At 37.8% G+C, this 10,231-nt stretch overlaps 1 protein-coding gene across 1 annotated transcript; it reads left to right on the top strand.

Moving 5' to 3' along the window:
- Positions 1 to 2,120: 2,120 nt before the first annotated feature.
- Positions 2,121 to 9,454, top strand: LOC140937401 (uncharacterized). Its single transcript, XM_073386957.1, has 6 exons — positions 2,121 to 2,335; positions 5,040 to 5,087; positions 5,698 to 5,736; positions 6,411 to 6,452; positions 7,587 to 7,788; positions 9,286 to 9,454. Exons 1-5 carry the CDS (start codon positions 2,239 to 2,241, stop codon positions 7,748 to 7,750), a joined length of 390 nt encoding a protein of 129 aa, XP_073243058.1. The 5' UTR covers positions 2,121 to 2,238; the 3' UTR covers positions 7,751 to 7,788; positions 9,286 to 9,454.
- Positions 9,455 to 10,231: the final 777 nt, after the last annotated feature.

The raw sequence follows: 10,231 nt of genomic DNA, 5'->3' as shown, positions 1-10,231 counted from the left end.
AAATTTAGCCTATTTACTGAGGTTCTTAAATAGGTTCGTATCATTTCTGAAGAACAAAAAATATGCTGTGTTTAAGACTATTTAGTGGTTTTCAGCTTAATAATATTCCTTCATATAAAATCTGCATACCATTACATTGAGGTTGGAGTGATAAGGCACCTATGTCTGCATACTATAATCATGATAATACTGAATGTTTCACTTATCTTACTTGCCCAAGTGTACAGAATTTTTGTTGACCACTTTTCCCTAATCTAAAAATCACCATTTTGTGGAGAAGGCGTTCTTGTATTAAATGCTGCTATTCGCACAATCATCACTTGTGCTGAGGTTCACACTCCTGAACTACATCACCGATCAACTGACATTTCGAATTCCTTTGTGCTAAAAATGTCAATGGCAATTCCTAGAGACAGAGGGGACACTTCCTCTGTTAGTAACTTTTTCCTTGTAAAGGGACAGCCCCTTCATGAGATTCGATCCTGGATATACACTCTTGTTCCAGGGGCACCCAACGTCAATCTTCGGAAAATATCTGTTCGGAAGACGATTTGAGATGTAGAATTTAAGGAACATTTGTTGTAAAATTTTCTTGCTTGCCTGCCTCTCTAGTAGGATTTTCGAACATCAAAAAAATGGTATAATTGCCCATTTTTAACGGATTTTTACCGTAAAAAGGTCAGCTAGAATTTTCGGGAGCCTTTTTTCTGGCTAAAATTTTCCAAAAGGTGAAGTTTTGATCCCTATGATTTTCGGATCACTAGACTTTCAGCTAGGAAATCCGAACAGGTGAAAAATTTTTAGGGGATAAAAATATGCCTATATCTACCGTTTAAATACTAAAATACGTTTAATAATGCTATATTTAAGTGGTTTTGAACTATATTCTCGCTGGGTGCCCCTGTTGTTCAATTACGTAAAATTAAAATCAGCTAAAATATCATGTCACCAGAATTGACCACGGCTTTGTTACTAATTATTGCTATTTAATTCTTTGATTTTGATGACATATTCATATAAATCATGTTTTAAATCAACCTAGAAAAAAATTGTTATTAACATCGGTAATACAGCTTGTCTTCAAGAAAAATAATGGGATACCACCGCCTTTCCTCGTAAGAGAAATTACGTACATGTTGCCTCCCCCCCGTCTTTAAGGGTATGATTTACAGGGCGTCCCCCGTCTGGTTTCCATCGCCACTGCACTTAGCCTGCGAAGCGCAGACGCATTTCCGGTCGTCGCTTCTCTCCCTCCGAGAACCTCCCTCCCTCCCTCCCTCTTTCCTCCCTCCCTCGGAGGGAGAGAAGCGACGACCGGAAATACGTCTGCGCTTCGCAGGGTACACTGCACTGTGTAGCAGGATTCTGTAATCTTCAGTTTCTGGTTTCCATGGATGCCACCCTTCTGTACGGCAACTGATATATCACACAGTCTGACACCTGCGTTTCGAAAAGCGCACAAAATGAGGAGTTTTGGTCCGAAATGTTTTACTGCAAACCCGGACAGGTTCTGTATACAGTAAATAGAGCAATGTACTTCAAATTGCGAATCTTACCTTGAAATTAAAAGGAACAGAAGTTTCTTTGAACCACTAAGCAATTCCATTTGTTTAACACAGTTGGAAGTTCATTTGACCCCGTAAGTAGGACAGACCACAAATAGCATTAGCAGATGCAGATATAGCTACCCCGGGGGGTACTTTCTATAAAGGCCTATACCTGTTTTAGGCTTTAGGTATATGAAAGAAAAGGGATTTCACCAGTTGAAGTATATGACGGGGTAGGGAAATCTGTCATTTTAGGTATGTGAAAGGGGTACCATTTCTCAATAAAAATGAAATACTCCGCCGCGCGCGCGTCGTATTTTCAACTCTTCTTCTCTCTTCTCTTCTCTTCTCTCTTCATGTGATGATGAAACACTGCGTCTCATGCTTGATATAATTATCACGTCAAAAATGGTATATAAAAGGATAAGGCGTCAGACTTCGGGGGGGACCCTCCCCCTAAACTTTGTTGAGTACCCCCTCGGGATATGTAACTGAATAGGGGAAAAAAAGATGCAACGCGTACAAAAGAATCCAAAACCACACAAACGTGGGTTCTCAGCAGGTGAGAGCACTCATTGTTCTGAGAGAGGATAAAATTAAGAAGCCGTTTGGGGCTTGGCGTTCAGTTATCGGTATCCATCATCGAGCGTGGAACTCCTGCGAAACACTTTCAGACCGTACTAAGGAGAAGATGGCAGCTAAAGCTTTCTTTTTTTTGCTCATTGCCGTAACCGTGGCCATACTTGCGAGTGATGCTCTGTATCTCAAGCGAACGTTCTATCCCGACAGTAAGTAACATGTGTTCTCTAGTATTGGAAAATAGAAACACATTTAGCGCTTTCATCTACCCAACGATAATTTTCGGAAAATTATCTGTTCGGAAGACGATTTGAGATCTAGAATTTTCGGATCATTTTCTGTAAAATTTCTTGCTTACCTGCCTCTCCTAGGATTTTCGAACATCAAAAAAATGGTATAACTGCCCATTTTTGACAGATTTTTACCCTAAGAAGAAGAATTTTCGGGAACCTTTTTTCTGGCTGAAATTTTCGAAAAGGTAAATTTTGATCCCTATAATTTTCGGATCACTATACTTTCAGCTAGGAAATCCGAACAGATGAAAAATTTTTAGGGGATAAAAATAAGCCTTTATCTATTGTTTAAATACTGAATTACGTTCAACAAGGCTATGTTTATGTGGTTTTGAACTATATCCTCGTTGGGTGCCCCTGATTTACACTGTCTTCTTCATAAGCGAAAAATAAGTGACAGATAGTATTGTTTGAGTATAGTAGAGACTCGAGAGCGGCGATAGCGCGTGAGCAGGAGCCTACCCGGGAGTAAGAACCTGGTTTTTAAGAATCTCTTAGTCTAAAATTTGCGAGTTATATCTCCTCTACACAAGAACCTGTTTAGCTTAAAATTTGAAAGAGGTTCTTAATTTTTAAAATCCACGAATTAACAAAAATTCTGTACACTTGGGCAAATAAGACAAGTCGACATTCAGGATCGTCTATGCAGACATAGGTGCCTTATCACTCCAACCTCCGTGTAATGGTATGCATAGTAAGGTGGTAAAAAGATCGTGAACATTGCGAGCGAACCAAAATTTGTGGGTTTTATGGCAGACCTGTTATAATATCATTAACTAATCGAAATGAAACAGTGGGCATCGAATAGTGGTTGAATTCCATGACGTAAAATATTGTTTTTGAAACTGCTTCTTTCTTCCAGAATTAATAGTTGCCAGTAGTCTAAACTGTATTTGTTACTAACCACGATCGTTTTCTTTTTTGGACATAATCCATAAGTCCAATTATTTTTTTCCCGAAAGATGGTTATTATTGTAATTTACTGCAAACAGAAGACTGCGTTTTCATGTGTTGAGTTGTGACTTTAGAACAGTGGAATTTTTCAAAGCTGTAGATAAAAATAAATTCCTTAATATCAATGGCTCTTTTATATTCTAAATACGGTACTTGTTACTTCATTAAGCTTATCTTGACGTTTATCATAAACTTCCGATTATTCGTCATTATCAACATATCCATTTACAGAGACAGCTCCCGGGAGACAGCTACGAGAAAGTTATCTCAATCGTTTCTCTAGCCTCATAATGGTCACTGAAAAAAAAGAGATCAGGATTGAAAATATAAAAAACAAACCGAGTATCACGCTATATTAAATGCTAGAAATTATCTTCATGTGGTCCTGATTATGGAGAAGTATTTAATCCGGTAAATATCTTTTGCAATGGAAGACTTTGTATACGTCGATCGTTCCATCCATAGGGTTGTTCAGTGTTACACTTTCATGATCACACTAAAGACTTTACTACGGAAAAAAGGGCTTTACTATGGTAAATTACGGTAAATCTTCTTTACTGTAGTAATTCCGATAGGTCCTCTTAGAAACGTGTTTGAAACTTTCCATGCGTTTTTTTGACTGGGACAAACAAAACAAAGTTTTAGATAAACTAAAGATATACCCACCTATTTTTTTGATTGACCCGATGGTTATCGGTGATGGGTCATCTTTGTTCTTTCCGCCGTAGCCATGGAAATTAATCAGAGTGAACTTTACCATTGTAAACTGGAAAATGTTTACTATGAGTAAACTCTCTCTAGTGTAACCTCAACCAATATGTTAAAACTAATGGCACATCGTCTTAAACAAAGGTCATGAATGCCATTGCGTGGTGAATTCATCAAATTTTGCAGATAACATCGAATGTTGGATGTTGGCAAAACATCTGAATCTGCCACTCTTACCACCTCTCCCAAAGAAAAAAAGAAAAAGAAAACACCTAAACCTAAAAATAAAAGGGAAAAAAAATTTAGTCCTGACGTTTTTTTGAGCAATCAGCTTTAAGAAAAATACTAGGGTTCAAATAATGGAGATGTTTTAGTTCGTCTTTAAAGTGATTATGAAGAGAGCAACTATACGGTTTTAGTCATCAACTCAATTTATCGATTTGGTGAGCCCATTAAAAGATTTCATGGTTTTTATCCTACGTGCTTGATTTGAAACTCCTCTAAAACGTAATTTAAACAGCCTACCAAATTCAGAAGCTTCCAACGCGTAATTTAAAAATTCTGAACGCAATTTCTTTTTCTCTAAGCCCTTCGCCTCCATCTTCCTACAAAAGAAAACATTGAAGGGTCGCACATCCTTAACGGAAATGGTAGATTAAAAGCAGCCAAACAAAAAAAGGCTAACGACACTAATATCTTTTTAGCGTCTTTAAATTGGTGGATAGCGTTAGCCTGAACAACTAGTCTGCAGCGCCAGTTCGAAGCACAAGAGAACGCTAGTTTGTTTCGTGCTGTCTGGTAACTTATTTTTATTTGCGAGCCCAAAGATCTCTTAAAACACACTAATAGTAGGATCTAAGGTCTATTGTGCAGCCTAGATAATGTTGAACTTACTGTTTTGTTGGAGCGTTTTGTCCCTGATAAGCTCAATAGTTAAACTGTACGCTTCCTTCAACAGAACCTTTGCCAGGGGAACGTCTTGAGCAGTTTATGCTTCGCACTCGAGGTAAAGTTCCCCATGCAATTTGCTGTCAAACAAGAGGTCGCTCCATGTAAGGCAATCCGGATTCCGCAATCCAGGAAATTTTGTAATCCCGAATCCTGGGCTTTGGAATCCGGAAGACAGCTCAAGGAATCCGCTGAATCCCACTAACGATTGAGATCCGGGAATCCAAGTTCAACTAAAAAAGTTCGGAATTTATTACCTGGAATCCCGGAATCCACGGCGTGGAATCCAGAATCCAAGAGTGTCTTGGATTTCCTTATATAGGGCGAAAGAGGTCATAAAGGGGTAAATAATTAATCAGGCACAAGGTACATTTTTGAGCATTTGCGAATTTTATTTTCTCAAGTAGTTAAATGTAGACTGGAACCAAAGTCTTTGCATAAAAAAAAGCTGTTTGGCGATAACAAAGGCAAAACAGATCAAACTGAAATGGAATTTGGCACACATTTATCCCTTGACAATGACCATTTTTCTGGTGCACCCTTGATTAGAATATCTAAGCCTTTACATTTGGAACGATTATCAGATTGCTCTATCCAAAAAGTCTCCAAAGCAGCTAGTTACTTATTGCTCTTAAACATAATTAATCCTTTTTACTACTTTTTTACAGAGAGCCTGCCTCGCTTACCTTATGTAGAGGATGCGAAACGTAAGTAAAACACTTGTCTCAAGTTTGATTCTTTAGAGTAGAGGAGATATGATTTTCAATATTTTTCCCTGAAGGGATCAAATTTAGGTCCTGTTTACACTAATGCGTTTTCAAAAGTATGCGTGTTCGTTGTCAACGAAAACGCATCGATCGATTCGCGTCCACACTACTGTTCTGATGCGTTTTCGACTGTCCACACAAAAACGTTCGAAAATGACAATCCCGTCCCCAGAGCCTGAGTAACACTTATCCAGCGGAACTGGTTAGTGATTCTTGTTGCTGACCAAAAGGATAGAAGCATCTGAGAACGAGATTGCGAAAACGATAGAATTACACGTTGTGACGTAAGTTGGACTCTATGCGCACGCTATAAACACACGCGGTAGCGATGTTTTCGGTCTTCGTATTCATTCTGATGCCTTTTCGACCTTCCACACTAATACGATATGCGTTTTGGTTTTGATCCACGTCACTTTCAATAGCGTTTTCAAATCGATGCCTTTTCGATGAAAGCGTTCAGCGTATTAGTGTGGACGGAAGGCGTAACCGCATCGAAATGTGTGCGTTTTCAAATGAAAACGCATTAGTTTGGACGGGGCGTTAGTCATCCGTTTTGTTAGAAAATTGCCCGGCGTGTTATTTTGCTCATCATGCGCAATTACGTTTTTTTACAGGGAACAAGCTTCGTTTTCCTTTTGAAAACGACAAGAGATCAGGTGAGTAGAACACTCTAACAACAGTATTTCAGTTTCTTTTCCTAATTTCAACAGAAGCTTGTCTAAAATTCTGTCTTTAGGGAAGGTTTTTTGAATTGTGGTAATGGGAATTTGAGTTCTGGCTACTCATTTCCGCAAGTTCGGGCTGCAATATTTTACAAGCAAGCATGCTCGCAGGCTAACAGCTGTCCATCTATACTAGTGTGACCAGCCGGGTGATATTTGGGAGGGGGTAAAAACCATATGGTGATATGATATACCACAGTTGTCAATTGGCAATAACATGGATCAAGATTAACGCATTTCTGGGCTCTTTACCTGGGTAATTTTTCCAAATCTTTGTTTCTAGCGACTTAGTTGATGCTCTAACTTGAGAGGTAATGATCCTGAAAAAACCCTATCGAGCCACCTTAAACTCGCGTCTTGTTACAGTCAGGAGCCGTTCGTAGTAATCGCCTCTTGCTTCTGTTTTTTTTTCTCACCATTAATTAAGTCGAGCGTTAATTCTCTAATCTTAATTTGCATTACCGGTATTTTGGCCCAAAATTCTCGGTACACTCCGAACATTCTTGACACCCAGGAAGGAGAAGGTTGTTTTCAGTATCAGGGTGTGAATCCGCCAGCACCACCAAAACTGTACGAAGAACCCTTTAAGCACTTGAGGAAAAAATGGATTTGCACAAATTTGCTCCTTGCGAAAAAAGTAAAAACCGACGAGTAAATCTGCGGCAAAGATGGCTGGCAAATGCCACATTTGCATTCTCCTTAAACTCCTCAGTTTTGAAAATTTTCAAGACATTTGGTCAGATGTCTTCGCTGAACTCTCTACGTTTAGGGAAGGTAGCACAAATAATGTTTACATTCCCAATTATTCGTTAATTTAAATTAGTTCTCAACACGTTTTGTTTCTTTTAGTATGTCGCTTTAATTTCCTTCATTTTGAAATGTTATCCTCTCTTTCGCGTTTATTTCCTTTATTTGAAAGTAGTTTTTCCTTCTATTCGCGTTAATTTATAAGTCACGTTAATTTCCGATACTGTAATTAGAATTTACAATAAAGTACGCATTCATCAAGATTCATTTTTCTTTTCTATGTTTGCTTATTTTCACCGGGCTATATTTTTTGCGCCTTAGGGGGATGTGTCGACGAGTCTGGCACTGCATTTTGTAAAATATTCATCAATGACCCTGAAGATACGGAAGTTTACTGTAGTTCGGACAGTAATATCTTCGTTTCGCATGCAAATTTCGTCGAATTCACTCAGTTTGCATGCAAGGCAAGCTGTGGCAACTGTTAGGCTAACTCAAGAGGATGAACCAATAATAAACACTGACGGTTAGTATTGTCAATAAAACGATCTCATACACCCTTTTCACAGGAGCGTAGTTTGAAATTTTTCAGATGTCTCCTTACATGCTTTGTGGCTGTTCGGGAATATTTCCCGCCGCTAGTCTACGATCAAGCGAGAACTTTCAATTCCACTAAATGCGTTTTTCTCTCTCAAAGCGCATTCAATGTTAACGTTACACTCTCAATGTCTATTCCGTTCTAAAACCAGAGCTCTCAATATATCAATGACTTATACAGTAGAACCTCGATAACTCGAACTCGGATAAACTCGAATGCGTTGCTAACTCGAACCAAATTTGCTTTCTCTTGATCAAAATTTCACTATTTTACGTTTCACTTCAGAGTTTGAGTTTCCTGGGTTCTCCTGTACTTTGACAAGAGAGAAAAACAATAATTCTTGGCTCGCTAAACCCTATTGTAATACGTAACAACAACAACATAACTTTGTTGAAAGAATTAACTTAATTAATTTCACAGTCCCGCAGGTAGCAAAAGCTAATCTAGGTGGGACAAAAGAAAAGCTGAGGGTTAGGGTTTAAATTTTAAAATAAATATTGTTACATAAATAAATTTAAATTAGTATCATTACATAGAGACAAAGTCAAGGAAACGATAACGTTTGAGGCTGAAGAGAAAAATCAATTTAAACTTTTGAGAAAAATCGTAATTATTTAGCCAGACTAACTTTTTGTATGATTATAGGTGTTTCTTAATTTAGTCATTTTCTTTTACTAAAATATCTAAAAGAAGTCGGCGAATTTCTCTTTTAAATTCCCCTTCAGGTAGATTTCGCAAGCTCACGGTATCTCATTCCACACGTTTTACGCCAAATCTGGAAAAAGAATGCTTATGTATTTCTAACCTAGTGCTTTGTACGTAAAAATTCTCGGAGGTGGATGATCGCGTTTTGTATGAATGTATGCTGGAGGTTTTTTGAAATAATTTCAAGATATTTAAAGGAGCGTTATTATTATTGATATCATGCATTAGGTTGGAAACATACTCATCTAGAATCGACAGAGACAGAATATGCGCATTAACAAAGAAAGGAATTGCATGCATGATCGGGTCTATCAGCAAAATATATCAGACGAAGGGCTCTTTTCGTTTTTTGAAGAATTAATTACTAAATCTAGCCAAAATTGACCTTTGTACATGTTTCCCTTAAATCAGTACATGCTATATTATCTATGCAACTTGCAAATAAATGTCTTGAAGTGACTTCAAATAAGCAACAAGCGTTACGTAATATAAAATGCAATTAACCGTTATCGACAATGGCCACTTTGAGGACCTTTGAGGGAAATTTTGATTTCGACAATCAAGTAATGATAACGATAATGATGATAATAATAATAATAATAATAATAATAATAATAATAATAATAATAATAATAATAATTGCATTTGAGCCAATCAATGAGGCTGTAGTGTTACCCACAATTCTTGGCAATAATCTTTGATTAACGTTCTTTTTTTCAGGAGTCAACTTGGATTACTTTGACCATGTGACAGTGGAATACCTTCGAGTAAAATAATATAATTATGAAAAACTGTAGAACTGGACATTTATTTCTTGTCATGAAATTAAGTTCCTTCGAAACAAATGTAGGCCTCAGACCTCAACATAGAATTTTCTTTTCTTTCTGTGTATGTGTGTCTGTGTTGTGGAAGGGGGGGGGGGGGGAGAGCCTTTTCAGTGCTATGAAGGCTAATTAAGGGACGATTATTGTTTCAGGTGTGGTTATAATTAAGTTCTCCTTTACCTTGAGATGTTTTGAACTGAGTTACCGACTTCATTGACTTCATTGACCTACTTTATGTGACTAGAGAAAGTGTAGTTATTGGACAGGAAATCCGTTTAACGCCTCCCATCGAATAACGCTACCCGCTGGATAAATCTGTCAGGGGCACCCAACGGCAATTTTCGGGAAAATATCTGTTCGGAAGACGATTTGAGATCTAGAATTTTCGGAGAATTTGTTGTAAAATTTCTTGCTTGCCTGCCTCTCCTAGGATTTTCGAACATCTACAAAATGGTATAATTACCCATTTTTAACGGATTTTGACCCTAAAAAAGGCCACCTAGAATTTTCGGGAGCCTTTTCCTGGCTGAAATTTTCGAGAAGTTAAGTTTTTATCCCTATAATTTTCGGATCACTAGACTTTCAGCTAGGAAATCCGAACAGATGAAAAGTTTTTAGGGGATAAAAATATGCCTATATCTACCGTTTGAATACTAAAATACGTTCAACAATGCTATGTTAAGTGGTTTTGAACTATATCCTCGTTGGGTACCCCTGAAATCTGTATCCAGTGGATAAAGCAATTAGTTTCCCAAATACTTATCCGCTGCCATCCAGAGATTTATCCGCCGGTGGATAGCGTTATCCAACGTTTGAACTACCAGGGCCTGATCACTAAAGCT

The sequence above is a fragment of the Porites lutea genome, chromosome 5 (assembly GCF_958299795.1).
Source record: "Porites lutea chromosome 5, jaPorLute2.1, whole genome shotgun sequence".
NCBI lineage: Eukaryota > Metazoa > Cnidaria > Anthozoa > Scleractinia > Poritidae > Porites > Porites lutea.
Note: the sequence above shows the minus strand (reverse complement) of the source record. Positions and strands in the feature narration are given on the sequence as shown.

What these genes read in the sequence shown, in the direction of transcription:
- LOC140937401 (XM_073386957.1), top strand. Translation starts at nt 2,239, where the DNA reads ATGGCAGCTAAAGCTTTCTTTTTTTTGCTCATTGCCGTAACCGTGGCC. An exon ending in GCGAACGTTCTATCCCGACA is followed by an intron (nt 2,336 to 5,039) that starts GTAAGTAACATG and finishes TTCCTTCAACAG; the next exon opens with AACCTTTGCCAGGGGAACGT. An exon ending in GTTTATGCTTCGCACTCGAG is followed by an intron (nt 5,088 to 5,697) that starts GTAAAGTTCCCC and finishes ACTTTTTTACAG; the next exon opens with AGAGCCTGCCTCGCTTACCT.